At 55.1% G+C, this 18,282-nt stretch overlaps 1 protein-coding gene across 4 annotated transcripts in view; it reads right to left on the bottom strand.

The window, feature by feature from the left end:
- Positions 1-2,336: 2,336 nt before the first annotated feature.
- SGSM3 (small G protein signaling modulator 3) overlaps positions 2,337-18,282 on the bottom strand; it is a 55,750-nt gene continuing 39,804 nt past the window's right edge. For all 4 annotated transcript variants that reach the window (XM_075009539.1, XM_075009547.1, XM_075009563.1 and 1 more), the window contains exons 11-22: positions 17,493-17,547; positions 12,108-12,235; positions 11,685-11,840; positions 11,113-11,167; positions 10,450-10,499; positions 9,193-9,345; positions 8,880-8,950; positions 7,998-8,046; positions 7,520-7,605; positions 6,401-6,523; positions 4,273-4,333; positions 2,337-3,572 (exon numbers count right to left, since the gene is read on the bottom strand). In XM_075009539.1, coding sequence (XP_074865640.1) covers positions 3,489-3,572; positions 4,273-4,333; positions 6,401-6,523; positions 7,520-7,605; positions 7,998-8,046; positions 8,880-8,950; positions 9,193-9,345; positions 10,450-10,499; positions 11,113-11,167; positions 11,685-11,840; positions 12,108-12,235; positions 17,493-17,547 — 1,071 coding nt within the window. In that variant the 3' untranslated portion in view covers positions 2,337-3,488. The remainder of the gene's footprint in view (positions 3,573-4,272; positions 4,334-6,400; positions 6,524-7,519; positions 7,606-7,997; positions 8,047-8,879; positions 8,951-9,192; positions 9,346-10,449; positions 10,500-11,112; positions 11,168-11,684; positions 11,841-12,107; positions 12,236-17,492; positions 17,548-18,282) is intronic.

The following is an 18,282-nucleotide window of genomic DNA, read 5'->3' as shown; positions in this document are numbered from 1 at the left end:
TCCTGCTTCCAGCTCCTGGGCTACAACAGCTGCCCTGTTCCTTACACCTGCTGTAAGGCTCCATGTCTTCAACCTGAGGATTACATATGGCCCAAGTAGGCTTTCTGAACAAATTGCTGTGCATCTATGAGAACTAGCTGCCCTGAATGGGCGTCAGCTGCTATGCTCAGGTCTCCCAGCACAAAACACTGGATGCCTCGTTTGGGGTGGGGTGCACAATTATAGAGTACCACAATGTCCCTGTGTCTATAAACTGATCAGCTGGTGCAAGATCCTAGTTCTCCTGCAGACCTGCTGAGTTGTGTGAGTGGTGTGTCCACTCACTTCGACATGTCAGAGGTCTACCAGCAGTTATGTAAGTTTTTGTTCGGGGAGTAGGCGGGGGGGGGGGCTCAGCAGCTCCATCTTCCACAGGCTGAGAGCTGCTGTCCTGCAAATGAATCCATTTGTGCTAGAGCAGTACAAGTTTTTTGTGTTTTTTTTTTTTTTTTGGGGGGGGGGGGGGGGCGGGTCTCTTCACAACCTTGACAAGTCCAAAATGGCACCTGTTTTGAGCAAAAGGAGGCTAGGGATACAATTCCTAGGGATTAGGCCCTGCTAATGTCTTGGCTCCACATCCTGGGCTGTGCCTACCCGTGCTGCTAAGTTGCAGGATTCTAGGCAAGGCTGGGTGATGGCCATCCTGCTAGCGCCATAGTAGCTGAACCCAGTGAGGTAGTTTAGTTAGCTATATGTAATCTTGCTGGGGCAATGCTGCTTTCCTGGTGGAGGGGTTTCCTGTCAAGCAGTCTGGCACCCAGAACTATCCCAGCCTCTCAGTTCTGAACTTTGAAGGTGTGGCTCCCTGATGGTTCTCAGGCATAGACTGGAACTCCTATGTAGTAGGCAACCTATAAATTGTAAAACTTGCTGCACGTGTGGAAACATTTCCTTTTCATAAGCACAGACCAGCTCATTTCTGGTAAGCCTATCCAAGGGCATTTGATTGTAACCGCTCTGCAACCTGCTCCTTGGGTCACACATTTATCAACCACTACATCATACCCACTTCCATAGCAGACTGGGTTAGTCGGTCAAACTCGCTTTGATTCATCCTTTCAGCACCTACTGCTATAGCTGCAGACTGTGCCAGTCTCCTACACTGGGGCGTACCTCAAGGCCTAGCAAGGCCACCTTTGTGTACAGTAACACGTTCTTCAGCTGTTCCTCATCTGTAATGTGAGACATGGCAGGAGGCTGTTGTGTACAATCTCTGGTCAAGAGCGTATGCACCGTCTACCACAGAGCATCCTCCAGGCTGACAACTCAAGCATCTGTGAGCAGCTGTCCTGCAAATGAATCCATTTGTGCTAAAGCCACACTTGAGTAGCAACACATATGCCATGTGCTCATTTGCACCCTATCCAATTTCTCTTCGACTGGCTTGAGGTTTCTGTAGATTGGACTGAAGACACAGGAGTGCCCTAGTCTTAAAGAACTGTCAGGCAAGATGCTCATACTTTCCTTGCTTCCCTCCTGCACACAAATAGGGCACATTACATCTCATTCCTCTTAACTGTGTCAGCCCTGGAACCTGTTTCTCTTCCTCACGCCCTACACCGAGGAGCTCTATTGCTTCGCCAAAGAAACTCCCCTGGAAAAAGTTCAGAAAGGCTTCTCCGGTTGTGTCTTTTTCACCCTGGTAAGTGGCAAGAGAGATGCTTTTTATCTGTAGGTTGAGATGATGTTGGCATGATTGAGGTGCTCTGGCTAGTTGTGCTGCTTCTTCCTCCACCCCAGCTGCTGAAGCTGGTTTTGACACCTGCCTCACTGTGCAAGCCCAGATTTACCTGTTGATGTGCTCACCTATCATCATACTACACAGAGGCACCTTTGCTTCGAGGGGCGGGCCTGGAATTGTGTAAATCACATGGCCTTTGTTTGCTATCACTGCACAGCCTTTGTTACACTCCAATCCATGCTCTAAAGGGTTAAGCCCCAGTTCAGTAGACAGCAAGGCCAAGCACGATGATTTCAGGGTCACTAAAGATGAATTTTTGCTCCTGTAAAGCATTCCCCATTCCATTAAGCAAGGCAGTCCCCCTTCCTGAAGCCCCCTCCTATGAGCAGGGGATTACCAGGAGAGGCCGAGGCACGCTCCTTCCTGCTGCTGCAACGAAGCAGAGTGGAACAGCCTGCTCGGTCACTCCAGCTCCTGCTGTCACCAGCTGGGGAGGGGCTGCTGCAACCCCACCTATGGAGTGGACAGCTCCGCCCTTTATCTCAGACACCCTAGCCTGCAAGAGCATCAAGAGCAATTGAAGGCTCACACCCACCGCCCTGCCCACGTCCCCTGCCGGACAAAACCACCAAAGCTCTCCCAAGATGCACTTTATTTACACCCCAAAGACTAAAGGAAAGTAAGAATCTAGTGTCATTTCATGGGTAGTTTGTGCTCCCAGACAAGTGCTTTCATTGATAGGCACAGACTCCATTGAACAGAGTTACCTCCTGAAGTACTGGGCCTCCACTCCCGACTTACAGTCCTCAGCCTCTTCCCCCGGGACCGGGGCTGAGTTCATCTCCCTGAGCCAGCTCAGGCCTGAACTCACTTCCTGAGCTAAAATGATGCCAAAATATACAGATATGTCTAGCGATAATTTACATCTTTTTGGTTAATTTAACAGAGCTCGAGGCTGAACTGGCAGCTCGATGGGGGCTTGAGTGAGATTTTGAGAAAAAGCCCCACCCCCTAAGGCAGCTGTAAGTTGGTAACTGATTGGTCCTTTCGGCCCCTCTTGCCCACATCCCCCATCTGTCCCTTCCAGCATTAGGTCAGCAAGACAAAATGTACCTGGTCCCCAGCTCCGATCACCTGCTGAACAACTTGGGACTCAGCCTCCCTTCCGTGCAGGGACATTGCCCACCACACCACAGCCAGCGCAGGTCAGCCATGGTTCTGCTGCCTTCCCTCAGCCCCTCCCTCTTTTCTGCTGCTGCCTTCCCACACAGCCCTCTCCCTACAGACCCTGCCATTGTCAAGTGCAGCCACAAGAAGCTGCGGCTGCCCTCACATTCTCGGCTCCAATGGCACTTGGAAACATTGTATGACACAAAGACCCACTCGCTCCTTGGTGAGGGGGGGCATGAGGCAGATGAGACCCCTGTCCCCGAGGAGGAGCAGGGTGGGGCCCACAGGATGCTAGAGATCTGGCCAGTGGAATCCAGCAAAGCTTTCTCCCCGCACTCCCGGGAAGCGGTACTTACAGCTGGGGGCACAGAAACACAGGGATGAGAGCTGGGCGGCTGGTGCAGCGCGTGCTGCACAGGCTGGGGGAAGGATTTCTGCCTGCAAGCCCACACCAGGCCCTCAACTGCCTCCACTGCAGTGCCCAGCCACCCTGTGACAAACCAGTGGGAGTGGCTGTCACTTCAGCTGGACGGGGGCAGGGAGGAGAGTGTGTGCTGAGTGTGGCTGTATAGAAGGTTCACAGTGGGGGTGGGTGGAGTCAGCCATCTATGTCCCAGCTGAAGAGATGGTGCTTCACCAGCATGTCCTGCACTCCTTCCTTCAGTGGCTTCTTCTCCTTCTCCTGCCAGACAGGAAAGGGCCCTGAGTTATAAAGCAGCCACGTGCAGGTGCTATGAATCTCTAGCATTGCAAGTGGGAGGAAGAAGGAAAGTGGCTTCTGTAGGAAACTGCTGCTCCCCAACCCCCTCGCTCCTATCAAGCCCAGTGCCTCAACCCTGCAGCATGGTTGGGGTATGTAGGGAACAGAACTGGCACATGGGGATACCACCTGCCCCTCCAGTGCTGGTGCAGCTGAATAAGTGGGAACCTTGTTCTCCAGTTGCTCAACCTCCTGGCCAAGAGAGAAGGATGCAAGCAAAGAAGCCACGCTCCTTGGGTGTGATTAAGAGCTAGCGAGGGAACAGCCTGCATTTTGCACCACCCCCCACTACCCACACCAGGAGGGCAGGAGTTGATCCTCTTTTCAAACACTCAGGGTGGCACTGATGACTGTTGGGTTTCTGATCTGAGACACTGCAGGAGCCCACACAGCTGTGAGGCCTGAGTTTGGCTCTGCCACAGACTCAGATAGGTGGAGACGGCTCCACCAGGAAGGGACTGTTCCTTAGCTGACAGCGCAGGAAAATGACCAGGCATCAAGTTCAGTGTCAGTCCTGGCTGACTGCCCTTGGTAAGTGCTGTCTGCAGCAAGGGATGGGCAGGGACTGGTTAACGTGGCAGATACTGCGGAGGGAAGGCCCACATCCAGCCTGGTCACTCACCTCTCTCTTTAAAGGAAGTTCCCAGTCCTGAGAGAGACTGAATGCAAATTTGGAGAGGACCCTGCAAAAACAACAAGGCAACGGTTATGCCCTCCTGGGACTGTCTTCAGCAGCTTTTATTGAGGGGAGAGAGGAGAGAGGTTTCTAGGTGTAGACAGTGAAGGAAAAAAGCTTGAAACCGGATCTAATCACAATTGATGCAGAGACATCAGCCTGAGTTTGCAGGCAGCCTAAGACAACATGCATCTCAAGGGGAAGGCAAGGAAAAACCTGTGGCTCCGGGGCCTCGTGCTCCTCACCCAACAGAGGGCTTCGTGTGACAGGAGGAGGGCGTAGCTGGCCCCAGCCAACCCAATACACACTGGAAGCTTTACGCAGAGGAAGTGGAAATCCCTGCTCACTACTGCCAGACCAAGTGATGAGAGGGTTCCATGCTTGGGGGCGGGGACCATCTGGCTGCCATCTCCCCCAGGGTTGGGGCTCTCACACAACTTAAGAAACAGGAGGCTGAGCTCACCCCGTGCCAAATGGGAGCTGATCGTCCGCCCTTCTACAGACAACTCACATCTGCCCAGCAGGGAGGACAGAGAGCACTGAGCCTCACGCCCACCCCATGGCCCTGTTGCACTGATGGTGACACACAATGTCAGTAAGCCGGCCAAGCCCCAGCAGTGGCAGCAGTGGCACTAGAATTTTGCAGGGACACGCACATACGACAGACCCTCAGGGCCCTGGGGAGAGCCAACTTTATTCCCCCATCTCCCTGTCCAGACCAAGCCCAGGGGTCCAGTAAAGGTGCTCAGGACAAATCCTTCACTACACAACAACAGAACTTCTGCTATTCAGTCCTGGGCTTCAGCTCCCTGCAGTGCGTCCTACCTATGCTATTGCAGTCTCAGCCCGTGGTGACTCTCCTCGCTTGTTTGCTCATGGCCTCGTGGCACTTGACCAGCTGAGCCTCACTCAGAGCTGGAAAGTTCTTGCCACACGGTGGCCCACAGGCCAGGCGGTTTCGTTGCACAGCCTGAGTGCACAATGGACCTGCTCTTGTGGCCTGACTTGTGAGCAGGGCTGAGGTGCAGGGCGTGGGATCAGGAGCAAAGAAGCTGCTACATGCAGACAGCTGCTGCCTCTGCAAGGGAATCCCCTCCCCCTGCTCCAAGAACGTCCCAAGGAGAGTGGGGGAATTACAGCCATGGTTATACCGCAGCTGCTGCAGGCTGGCTGCCAGCTCCAAGGATGGGATCTGTTGTGCTCTGGGCACGGTGAAGGGAGGTGGAAATGACAGCCTGGTTAAAGGGAAAAGCCACATCCAGGAGGCAGACAGGAGGTGGCAGCAGTGGCAGAGACAGTAATGGAGCCTGTCCCGACACCTGGAGCTGGTTCCTGAGCCAGCAGCAGAGGTCCTAGGACATGGCTCATTTCCCCTCCTCACAAGAGACAGGATTCTGGGGCCAGGGAAGCAGATGCCCACCTGCTGCTCCCCCAGCAGGGTGGGTGTGGATGGGGCAGGAGAGGCGTTGAGTTCCCCCACCACCTGGCCATTTACACTGGGTCTTCTCCTCTGGCCACCTGGATGGAGGGCTGACCCTGACCCAGGCCTCCAGCCCCAGAGCACGTGGCCAGTAACCTGTCCTGGCTGAGCCTGCCAGATTCTGGCCCTGGCACTGTCAGCAGCTCCTCCTCCTTGCTGGACTCACACTGGCCAGTCCCCCAGCGTGCTAGACTCTGGGTCCTTGGGGCAGGGAGGAGGTTTTGGGCTGCTCCACTTCGGTAGGCTCAGTGCTAAGCACCTAGAGGCCTGAGAGCAGCAACCAGCCACGTGTGGGTGCTGCTTCCCTCACGTACCCTCCCCAGGCCCTGCTCTCGATCAGGAAGTGAGAGAGAGTCCCATTCACAGCAGACGCAGCAGGGTTAATGGCAGCTGGGGCTCGAGGGCGTGCGGGAGGAAATCTCTCCAGTGGGGAACGGCTCTGCTCGCAGAGCTGCGTAAGGAGGCGGTGTGACATGGGTTGCGGGCTGCAGGTTACACAGACAGCAGTACACCTGCCTGCTGCAGCACGGCGGCCAGCCCCACGCCGTCAGGAGGGGCCAGCAGGTGCTGCAGCACGCGGGGGACACCACTCACCTGAGCTCGCACTTGATCTGCACCCAGCCAGGGCTGCGCAGGAAGGACCAGGGATGGAACCATTTCTCCACGGTCTGCAGGCTCGAGCACAGCACTTCCAGCCACAGGTGCAGGACCTGCTCGCTGCAGGAAGGGAGGGGAGTCACTGACTGCCAGGGCCCTTACCAGAGGGCTGGGGGGCCGTTCCCTTTGGCACACAGGGCTCACGATCTAGCACCGGACACCAGCCCATCCGTCTCTTCCCCCACAGGAGCTGGGACAATAGCAGGGACTTGCTCCCTTGGGGAAAATCTTAGTCAAGTGTGCGTGGAAATAAGGCACTGGCTTCTGGTCAGTGCTCTGCCCTCTGCATCCAGCACTGGCCACTTCGCGGAGGACACAGCTGGTGCCCCAAGCTTGATCTAACTGGCTCCAAGCACCCCGCAGTCCCAGCTGCCTCCCCCTCACAGGTGACAGGGGGCACCAGCCATGTGGTCTCCCAGCAGCTCGGAGAAGGGCTGGAACAACCCCCAGCCACCCGCCCTGCCTCTTACACCAGCTGAGGCGATCTGGGGGTCGAGCATGGCTGGTGCCAGCAGCAGGAGGCCGCCCCACGCCCCCTGCATTCACTGGCTGTGTCAGCAAGCGGCTCCAGCCGGCACAGCGCTGCTCCAGGGGAGGGGCGGGACTGCCCCCGCCTTTCCCAGCAGGCCATGGTGCGCTGCCACTGCACAGCAGGGCTGCCCGACACGGAGCTGCCTTGGTGTGCCCTGCCCGTGGCTGCCGGCGAGGCCCTGCACGTCCACCCTCCCCCCAGCAGCAGTGGGGAAAGCGCAGCAAGGTGGGCCCAGCTCACACGACTCTCTGGCTGAGCCCTGCTTCCTGCTGGACAGCGCCGGGCAGCTCCCACTCCAGCTGGACAGCAGCGTGACCTGGAGCTGCCACTGCCGGTGAGTGTGGGAGCCTGGACTCCTACTGCTGACCCCGCTCCCCATACATCGCCCCCTGCTCCCTGTATCCCCCCAGCTTACCCCAGCCTGGCCTCTAGCCCTCACCTCACAACCCTGCCCCTGCTCACCCCAGCCCAGCCCGACTCGGCACGCGGTAATGCTCAACCACATGGCCGAACGACGGACTCACTTGAGCCCGACGCAGACGAGGGAGCGAAGCTTCACATCCATCTGAGCGTGTGCGGCGTCGTGCGTCATGTTCACGGACTGCACTGCCTGCCGGGGCAGGAAGCACACGGTTATTGCAGCCCATGGGGGGGTCCCACTGGAGAGTGGCTACAGCTCCACGGCCTTGAGCACCCACGTGCCATCGGCTGGGGTCAGAGGAGCTGTGACTCCTCGGACACCCAGAGCGCTCCGCACCACTCCCTGCCTGGGTTACAAGCACCACAGTCCCGCCAGCGACAGGGGCTGAGCATGGCTGGACCAGGGGACGGGGCAGAGGTGGGTCTGGCTAAGGGCTGCCAAACTCCAGGATGAATTCCTGATGTGCCCAAGAATTAAAGACCGATCTTTAATTAAAGATCGTCATGTGACACAATCTTCAGGGACACAGCCAGCCAAACCTGGGACCCCCAGCCCCTGTGCGGGCAGGGCCAAGCACTCACCCGGTAAAGCAGCTCCTCTGGAGTCAGAACTTTCCCATCTTCATCCAGCCTAGAAAACGAAAGCAGAGACCCAGCTTATCCTGCAGAGCTGCCACCCGACGCAGGCAGGATGCTGCTTGGCAGGAGCACACCCCAGAGATGGGAGCAATACATCACTCAGCTACTGCTCCCAGGAGACTGGGGGCTGCGGGTCCCAATGCCGGCAATCGCTAGGGACTGAGACCCTGCCACAGCCATAAGCCTTGGGACTGGGGTTTTCCAGCGGCAAGGCCCAGCTGTCAGTCTGGGCTAGCACGGCTGCACTAGCAGTCCCAGTGCAGGGCCCTGCTCACTAGGGCTACGTCTACACGTGCCCCAAACGTCGAAATGGCCATGCAAATGGCCATTTCGAAGTTTACTAATGAAGCGCTGAAATGCATATTCAGCGCTTCATTAGCATGCGGGCGGCAGCCGCGCTTCGAAATTGACGCTCCTTGCCGCCGCGCGGCGCGTCCAGACGGGGCTCCTTTTCGAAAGGAAGCCACCTACTTCGAAGTCCCATTAAGGGGACTTCGAAGTAGGTGGCTTCCTTTCAAAAAGGAGCCCGGTCTGGACGCGCCGCGCGGCGGCAAGGAGCGTCAATTTCGAAGCGCCGCTGCCGCCCGCATGCTAATGAAGCGCTGAATATGCATTTCAGCGCTTCATTAGTAAACTTCGAAATGGCCATTTGCATGGCCATTTCGAAGTTTGGGGCACGTGTAGACACGGCCTAGGAAGAAGAGAACATGTCACGGCCCAGAAGGAAAGCACGACCTTTGCGGGCGGGGGAGAGGAGTGCAGAGGTGACAGGGCAGACTCAGAGCCGGGGATGTGAGCCTCTCAGCAGGACTGGAGCAGCCTCACCTGTAAGTCTTACAGAGCACAAGGCGAGAGTACACTGAGTCAAAGTCTCGTTCCACCTCCCGTCCGGCGGCCTGTTGGGGCGAGGACACAGTAAGTGCTGCAGGCTGGTGTAGTGCCCCAGCTGACACATGCAGACCCTGCAGCAACTGCGCTCCACCCGCGCAGCAGAGTCAGGACAGCCCCAAGGTCTGAAGCAGGAGACCAAGCAGGAGAGGGAGCCCAGGCAAGGCGGAGTTTCTGTAGCCCTGCTGGGCCAGAATCCCGCTATCCCTCCCCCCACCCACTGTCCCCCTCCCAGCAGTGCTGCTCTCACCTCTTCGATAAAGAGCCAGGGGTGGCAGGGCCCCCCCAGCAAGGACGGCTTCTTTAACCCATGCTCAAATATGGACTTCAGCGCTGGACAGAGCGTCCCTCGAACCAAGTCCGTCACCCCCTCTGTGACCGAGTCGTCACCAGCAATGGAGTACTGAGGAGCGAAAGGAGTCGGCTTTTAACATCTCAGAGAGGGAGAGAGCTGCCAGCAGAGAGGTGTGGGGCAGGGACACAGAGCTTCACCTCTTCTTCCCACACAGCCCTCCCACCTCGTCCCCCTCCTCTCTCATCGCCCTCCCCACTCAGAGCCAACAGCCCCGGGGCCGCAAGCTGGTGCCTGAGCTTGGAACGTACTTTGCTGGGTTCATCGCAGAGTGCTAGGGCTGGATGAGACCTCAGGAGGTCAAGTCCAGCCCCTGCCCAGAGCGGGACGAATCCCAACTAAATCTTGCATCGTACCCATGTTCCGTAGCAGGTTTTGGGGAGTGAGGCTGGTTCCATCGAGACTTAGCACTTGGCAGGGCCCCTGCCGGTGCTCTCACTGAGCACAACAGAGGGCCCTCTCATTCGCAGAGCTAATTCCTTCCCCAGCCACACTCAGGGCTCAGTGAAGCTCACACTCCTCTCTCCAGGCAGGGGCTCTGAGACACGGGAAGCCCTGCACTCGCAGCCCCCTGAAAGGATGCGTTGAGTTGACACCCACGCCTCTGCATCAGGAGATGTGGGACTTATTCCTGACCCTGCACAGGCTGCCTGGGTAACCTGGGGTACGTCAGTTCAGCACTCTGTGCCTCAGACTCCCATCTGTAATGGGGAAGGGTAAGAGACTTCCCTACCTCACAGGGCCATCGCGGTGTGTGCGTGTGTGTAATTTCTTCATGGCTGTGAAATGGATTCTGGGGCTGGAGGGGCTACAGAAAGATTCATATTTTGGAACACTTGCAGGATGTCACCGCTTGGGCTCTCCTAGGACCAGACTGTGGCTGTAGGGACCTAAATCACCGCATAAGTCTCAGCCATCCCGCCTGTGGCTCCCCATCTCCAGCCATCCTGTGGGTGGACATTCAACCAATGCTCACAGCAATGACCACCATCTGATCCCACTATTATGCTACACCTCCTCAGCAGCTCAGAGGACAACTGGCATACAAACGCTGGTAGCCAGCAGGAGCGATGGTAGCAGAGAAGACACACGTGGGTGTTGGTAGGAAGGACAGTGGGGTTTGCACAGTGGTCTAAAAGATACAGGAATTTTCACCTCTTTGCTCCGCTCGTCCAAGACTTCCACAAATTTTGCTGGAAACCAACCTACAAAGAGGAGACAAAGGGTGAACCTAGGACAGGAGACATTGGGAAACCCACCCCCAGACATGAATGAAGACTGGCTGGAGGTCCTGGGAAAGGAGGAGAAAAGAGGAGGATTCTTGTGGTCCCTGGCAGGGTCTGTGGGCCTAGCCTGGAGAAGAAAACAAGCAGCACTAGGGCCTCTCAGTGTGTGTCGGGATATCCCGATAGCTACAAGCCTGATGTCACCGAGGGGCATTTTCCCTACAAGCTCCAGGGACAGCACCAGCTCCCATGCTCCAAAGCAGCCCCAGCTGCTGCATCTTCAGGGAACAAAGAGCATGCCTAGCAAGGAGCTGCACCCCCACCTCACCTCTGAATCCCTCCCCCTGCTAGCCCTGCATTCTCACACAGCTCTCCAACAGGGAGAGTGAGGGCTTTGGCTCTACGGACAACACCTCAACGACAGGCAAACCCACAAGGCCGCAGGGAAGGGAAGGGAAGGGGAGGGGAGGGGAGGGGAGGCCGGGCCCGGAGATGCCAGAGCCTTTGCCAAGGACAGCAGCATCTGTGGAACATTAGCAATTCTACTTCCCCTGTCTCCAGGCCCCCCGCAACCAGCCTCATCTGTCCTCACCTCTCAGTCCATTCAGTTCCCCCACCCAGCAGTGCTCATCCTTCTGGGATATGATCTGAAAGAACAAAGAGGAGAGAGAGCAGTTTACAAGAGGGACAAACACTGATTCACAAGGGCCAAGGAGGCTCACCCTGGGGTGCAACGAGGTGATGCCAAGACTTCCATGCTGCTGGGTGCCCTTTGACGATGGCTGGGGCTGGCCCCATGCCCTGTTGGCACAAAGCACTGGGCTAACTGCGACTGCAGTTCAGATCCTATCTGCTGTCCCTCTTGGTGAAGCGGGGGTGTCTCACAGCCAGGGTGACCCAGCACTAACCCCCTCCAGAGGCAGTGGCAAGCGTTCCCAAAGGAATTCTGCATCCCACTTGGGTCAGCCAGACCCCCCAGCCACAGGCCACACAACCAGAGACCTGGCACCAGGCTCTGGGGGACAACCCAGCCCAGCTCCCCAGGGAGCCAGCTCAAAGGGGGATGAAACACTCGCCCCAGGTAGCGGCTCGAGGTGGGAGTGCTCATTGGATGTGGACGCAGGGGCTGTATCATGCCATGGGATGTCCCCCCACCCCACGTACGGTGATGATGTCATTCTTGCGGAACCCCAACTCGTCATCATCATGGCGCTCGAAGTCCAGCAGTGCCTTGGCTCGGCGCCGGCGGTTCTGGGAACAGGCCACGTAGGTTTCATGGTCCCGCTGGTGGCTCTCCATGGTGTAATCTGGAGTCAGGTCCTGCGTGGGTGCAGAAGACCGGTGAGAGGGCTGACGTGACTACACATGCTAGGTGCTCCTCCAGATTCAGTACAGTTCGCTCCTCCCTCCCCGGCATAGGGAGCAGCTCTGCTAAGCTCTGGGACCAAACATGGCTCCTCCCCTTCCCTGGGACAGGCCATGTGCCACGCACAGATCCCGCCCACGACAGGTCTCCCTGAAGGTAGGGGTACATGGCCGCGGCCCCGCGGCGACAGGTGTAGCCGCGTGCAGTCTGCCTCCACTCACAATGCTGCAGTTCTTTGGATCCACGCACTGGAAGTGCCGCGCCACCTGCAGGATCGCCTCTCGCAGGTCAGCCACCAGCTCCGTCTGCTTGATGTTCTTGGCCTTCAGGGCCTCCAAATCGTCATCACCTAGGGAGGAGGAACATGCTGGGGTGAAGAGAAAGAAAAGCTCCAATCCTGCGTGGTCCCCTCCCTGAGCCTGAGCGCTGACAGTTACACCTGCCTCTTCTGGCCAGCCTGTAACCATTGCTCTGGGCCACCCGAACACCTGGCCCTGCTCATGGCACGCAGGACGGGGGATGACACGAGAGGGAGGGGGAGAAACAAGCCACTGCACCCTGACATTCTAAGGCCCAGGCCTTTGTGTGCTGAGCACACAGGCGACCAGGACTGGGGCTGGATTCAGCCTCCCCCTCTCCAGGCCAGTGAACAGAGGGAGCCATGAGAAAAGAGTCTTCCACTGACAGACACGCTTAAGCTGTCTGAGCCCATCTGAAAGGGCCAGTTGTTCAGCTCTTCCTTGCTGCCTGTGGGCTTCCCGGGCAGGGAAAGGACAGGGAATGTGCGCACTTCCTCTGCACACAGGGCCCTTCCTCTGCACTCTCTGTATACTCCACCATCCAAGCCACTGTTAAAACTCCCATTGACTCCAAGGGAGCAGGATCTGGCTCTGAACAAGCCCTTGTTAACCATTTCCCCACCACAGGCCCTAGCAGCAGTGCAGGCAGTAGTGCCAGTAGCAGAGTCTTGTAACAGGAGCATCACACAGCCTCGTTTTCAGTTGCCTAAAACTTTGCTAAACTTCAGCTGTTTGATCAGCCTGAACTTTCCCACACACTGAGGGTCTGCCTCAGGCTGAGCGTTTGGAAATGTTCAGCAAAAATGGTCTGGCCATATCTGAGAACAAGCCCTGGGAAAATACCTTCTATCCCTGTTTTAAAAAAAATTATATATATCAGACAATCATTTTGTTGAGAAGCAACAACACCTCTCAATCTTGAGCAGGGACTGAAATTTGGCTGGGGGTTACCCTGATGACAGGGTTGTGTCTCTTCTCATCCTGGGGAGAATGTGCTCCATTTGGCCAAGTAATGAGTCTCTGAAAGTCTCAGTTCACATAAGCTCAGCTAGGACACTTCAGCAGGTCTTTTCTTCTGGTGGAATGCACCAGAACAGAGTTCTGGCACCGCTAATTTGGAAGCCTTCTGGCTGGCTCCGAGCCATTTGCGGCTCCTGCTGCCACTCACTCCTCCAGCTCCCTGCCCTGCCACGGTGAAAGAGCAGGACTTGATTTAATTGGTTTAATGGCAAGCAGGAGGGATCTGGCTGTTAAACCAACTAAATCCAGTCCTACCCTTTGAGAGCGGCCGGGCACTGGGAGCTGCCTGGGTGCACTGTATGCTGGCTGCGGGGAGCCGGAGGGTGGCGAGGGCTGCACAGCCCTGATGAAGAGGAGATGGCAGCCAGCAAAGAAGCAGAGGAGGGTGGCAGTATGCGGAGTGCTCCTGGCTGAGCAAGTCAATCCTGAGGGTGTGCGTTGGGGCTGCAGCGGGTTACGCCTGGGGGCGGTTTGGGGTTGTGAGGGGGTTACGCCTGGGGGTGGGGAGACAGTTTGGGGCTTTCGGGGGGTTAAGCCAGAGGGTGCTTTGGGGCTGCAGAGGGTTAAGCCTGAGGGGAGGGGGCAGTTTGGGGCTTTCAGGCATTAAGCCTGGGGCCAGTTAGGGGCTGTGGGAGATTAGGCCTGGGGGTGGGCAGGGCAGTTTGGGGCTGAAGGGAGTTCCAGCACCTTTCTCCTACAAGAAGAGTACTGCATCTTGTTAGCATTTGGTAGCTAAACTCTCCAGAGACTTTTTGCACTGAGCGTGCCCCTGGGCTGACCTGGACTCTCAGATGCTGGGGGCCATAGTGGCACCAAATGCAGGGAGCCTGTCTGTCCCGTTTTCAAAGCTCCCCCTGGTGGCAGCCAGGCAGCAAGGAGGTGACAGCCTGACTGGAGCACAAAGGAAAGAGGAGCTGGACCTGGGGGTGATGGGAACTGTGACTGGGGCAGACAGGTCTAGAACCACTAGATTCACTCACGTCAGAACCTGGAATAGAATCCAGGTGACCCAAGTCACAACATTTCTCTGCTGTGAGAAAACATCTGTGAAACCCACTGGCAAAAAAGGCACCTCATCTACCTTTAGTGCTGCCTCACACAGAGGATAAGACTCTACTACAGCTAGAAGGCACTGATAGCTAAATGACCGAGCTCTGTGTGGTGGCTCAAAAGAGCCTAACACTGCCGAAGAACCATGCGGGTTCCAATATGATTCCACGAGATACAATTTGTGGTGTGTCAGTTTGCTTTAAAAAAAAAAAGACAAACAGAAAATTACATGCAAAAAATTATCTTACAAGAAAGTTAAGTTGAAAAATCAGGTACTCAGGCTGGGGAATGCCAGAATTAAGGTTGTCTGGGCAACTGTACATTAGCCCCATTGTGCATATGCACCATGACAGAGTCTTTAATCTCCTGATCACTATTCTTATTTCCACAGGACCTCCGGTGGAGTGCACTGAATGGACACAGCACTCTGGAAATTCCTCAGGGTTGTGCAGTGAAAGGAGGCCTGTAGGTTCCCTGTTTCGTTTGTTGAGGTCACTGAAAGGTGCTCAGTGAATGAGGGGGGACACGTTGGGAGAAAACTTGAGGTCTAGGCAGTTTAAATGCTGCTCTCAGGAAGTAGATTCTCTCCTTGCCTGTACCGCAGAGTTCCTGTGTGATGCAGAGTCATTTAGGGAGGGATCCATTAAGGGATTTCAGCACTGGCCGGCTAAGCCTCATGCTTTTAGGTGCCAGAGAATCACAGGAAGAGCACTGCCACTCACCAAGCCAAGCCAGTGACCTGGCCCATCTGCAATGAATGAAGATGGATACACTGAAGAATGGGATCCACACAAACGAGCACGCTAAGTGGGAAGCAACCCACGCTAGTCCCTGGGAGATGCCAAAGGACCTGTGCATGCAAAGCCCTGCCCCTGAGGAAGAGGAGGAGACAACGCATAAATACCTTATCCAGAGAGAGAATGGGCCTGTAGTTCAGTGGTCTCCCTGTGAGATGGGAGACTGAGGGGTCAGTTCTTCTGCTCCAGCCACTCATTCTTAGCACAGTTATGGGCAACTAAAAACAAGGCTATGTGACACACCCATTGTCAGACTCCCAAGAAGACAGGGCACTGCTACTAGCGCCTTTGGTGGGGTGTGTACATGGTCCCATATGAAGGCAATGAAAGGGGAGAACAAATTGGAACAGCTTCACCAGGAGACATGGAGGGAGCCCACATCAGACTCAGGAGTTAAGAGCTCTCCTGAGAAACAGAAGGCACTTGTTCAAACCCTTTCTCCCCACTGGCCGAGAGGGGGAATTGAACTGGGGTTTCCCATCTCCCAGGCAAGTGCTCTACCACTGGGCTAGAAGTCATAAGCTGGGCACTGGCACCTCCCTCTTTATTCTGAATGGGACCTGATTTGGTAGGTGGCCTCTACACATGCCTGTTGGAGTGGGCCATGCCTCTCCCCTCACCGGTTCACAAATCGCCCTGGGGCTGAGACACGAGAGAGGCATCCTGATGCTTGGCAGGAGGCAGCAGTACACAGGCCGAAAGAAGGGAACTTGGGCTCCAAGGGAACTTTTACTCAGAAAATGTAGGTGCCGCGTGAGTTTGTGCTCCTCTGGGGTTCAGAAGGAGTTTTGTGCACTGGAATCGAGCCCAAACTGGGACTTAGGTGCCTTTGCGAATCCCCCCCTTAATACTTCCCTCTAAGTGTGCGTGTGCCTCCTTTTCTGGGTGCCTGACCTGAGACTCTTGGTCTGAACTGCAGAAGTGCTGAGTGCTCACAGCTGCACCTGAAGGCAATGGGAGCTATGCTGGGAAGACAGAGAATGTGATAATGCTGAGAACTCTGAAGAATCAGGCTACAGCATATCTTAAAGTGGGCACCCAATTAGTGGCTAGTTTTAACATTAATCTCTTTGTCCCCGATTTCTCCACCCGTACAATGAGGAGACCACTAACTCCTCTCACAGGGGTGCTGTAGAGATAAATTCGTTAGGGTTGTGAAGCACTCAGATACTAAAATAATCAATGCCAAAGAAACTGTCTTCAGAGCAGAGTTTGAATAGGAGCAACAGGGATATATCATTGCTTGTGTGGAGCCATGTGGAGCTGGGTCAGGAGCCTGCCAGCCTCTTGCCAACCAGGCTATAAGGCAGACCTTCCAAGAAGATCAGAAATGCCAATTTATAGAGCTGTGTGGCTGGTGAAGTGACAGATAAAATAACTTCTACTGTATTGAATATATGCTCAATCAAGTGAGCACCATCCAGTCTGTGCACAGAAAAAAAGTACGATCCTGTGAGAACTGTATGTGATCTTGTAATTCGAGATTGTATCACAATGAATAATCACCAGGGGCCAGGTTTCATGGGTTATAGTCAATCTGGCATTTGCTAACCAATCAGTGTTTAATTTTACAATCTTAACATCCTTCACTGTAATTCTTAATGCAACATTATATATGGATTTCTCATTAACCATTCAAAAATGCTCAAAGCACCTTCCTCAGCAAGGCCAACACTACAGTGGAGAGTTTCTCAAACAGGTAATTTTGGAGACATGATGAGGCAGCTGAAAAGTGAGGAAAAGTTTCAAAAAATTAATGACAAAGGAAATATTGTGGCCCTGCAAACACCATTTCTAGGTTTCTCCAATCTTTCTAGAAAAAGAAAAACTGCCCCAGTATAAAATGGCATTTTCTGGAGAATCTGTATCTTATGAGTGAAGTCGGCGTCTGCTACCCCAGAAGGCATGTATTTTTAAATGTGTGCGTAATACCACCCTTTGCTTGTTCCAGTGGGTTCCTTGAAGTTACATATTGGCTGAGTTCACTCGCAATGAAAATTTAAACAGGGAAGTGTTCCGGGCAGAGATCATGGATGGGCTGGGCACAGCATGGAAGGATGGACAGTCGTGGGCTGCAAGTTGAAGTCTCCAGAGGAGGGACTTTGGACATTCCTGCCCTAAATGGATTCGTATTTTGGGGATGATTTGACCTGCAGCAAGGAGCATAAGGGGTAAAGAGCAAAGCGCACTACTGCCTGTGGCATCAAAAACAGCCTGTTTCTTCCCTTAGCTTTAGGAAATGAACAGTCCAATAATGTAAATTCCTTTCTCTCATCCCCAATCAGTCTCTTTCCTTGCTTTGCTCCCTCTTGTTGCCAAAGAATTGTTCACCTGCTCTTCTTCCTCCTGCCCAACCGTTCCTCTTCCTATAGGCTATTCTCACACACACCTCGACCCTGACAGCTCCATTACAACACGCAAGACATACGGGTGTCCTCACCAAAGAGCAGTGAAGTGATGCCAGATTTCCTGCGCTGTGTCCTGCGCCGCACAATCTGAAGGAGGGGTAGGGGGGGGAGAGAGCAAGACAGAGCAGACTGGTGAGGAGACATTAGAAGAACTAAATGCATATAGCTTGGCAGATAACGGCTAGAATGGGGCAGGGGGCACGGTGACCGTCAGCAAGTCTCTGAAGGTTTTACCCAGTGAGGAGAGAGAATTGTTCCAAGTGGTCCCCAACAAAAAAGGCAGTGAGCAAACGACTCTGAGCAAGAGCAACAGCACGACTGATTTCTGACAGCAGCTCTGCTCGGCTGTGTCCTAGTCTAAGGATGGATGATCCCCACCCGGGACACTCAGAACAGGCCTGGACAAGCCCTGGATGGTCAGGGGGAGAACAGGAAATGACCCACGAGAACTATTGCAACATAAGATTAATTGAATCCATTAGGAGAGTGAAAAGCAGTGCTTAGTGCTTAGCCAGCTGCAGAGATCCCTCTCACATGGGCTCGCTCTATCAGGTGTGGGAGGTCTGGTAGCATGGCCTCCTGGCAGTGAGAACAGTACAGGTTGGTCACATTCTCAGAATGACCACAGCATTCACTTCCCCATCCCTGCTGGGGGGGTGGGGCTGGTGGGAAGAGCAGGGAAGTTTACTACAGAGCCAAAGCCCACCAAGGCAGGGTGGACCGTGCTAACAGGGCACAATAAAACTGGAAGGCCAGGTAGCCCAGAAGGCAGTGTCACGATGGGGCTCAGCAGGCTCTGCTACTCCCCAGGGGCAGGGCTCT

This window comes from Carettochelys insculpta, chromosome 1 (genome assembly GCF_033958435.1).
Source record: "Carettochelys insculpta isolate YL-2023 chromosome 1, ASM3395843v1, whole genome shotgun sequence".
In the NCBI taxonomy this organism is placed as follows: Eukaryota; Metazoa; Chordata; order Testudines; family Carettochelyidae; genus Carettochelys; species Carettochelys insculpta.
Note: the sequence above shows the minus strand (reverse complement) of the source record. Positions and strands in the feature narration are given on the sequence as shown.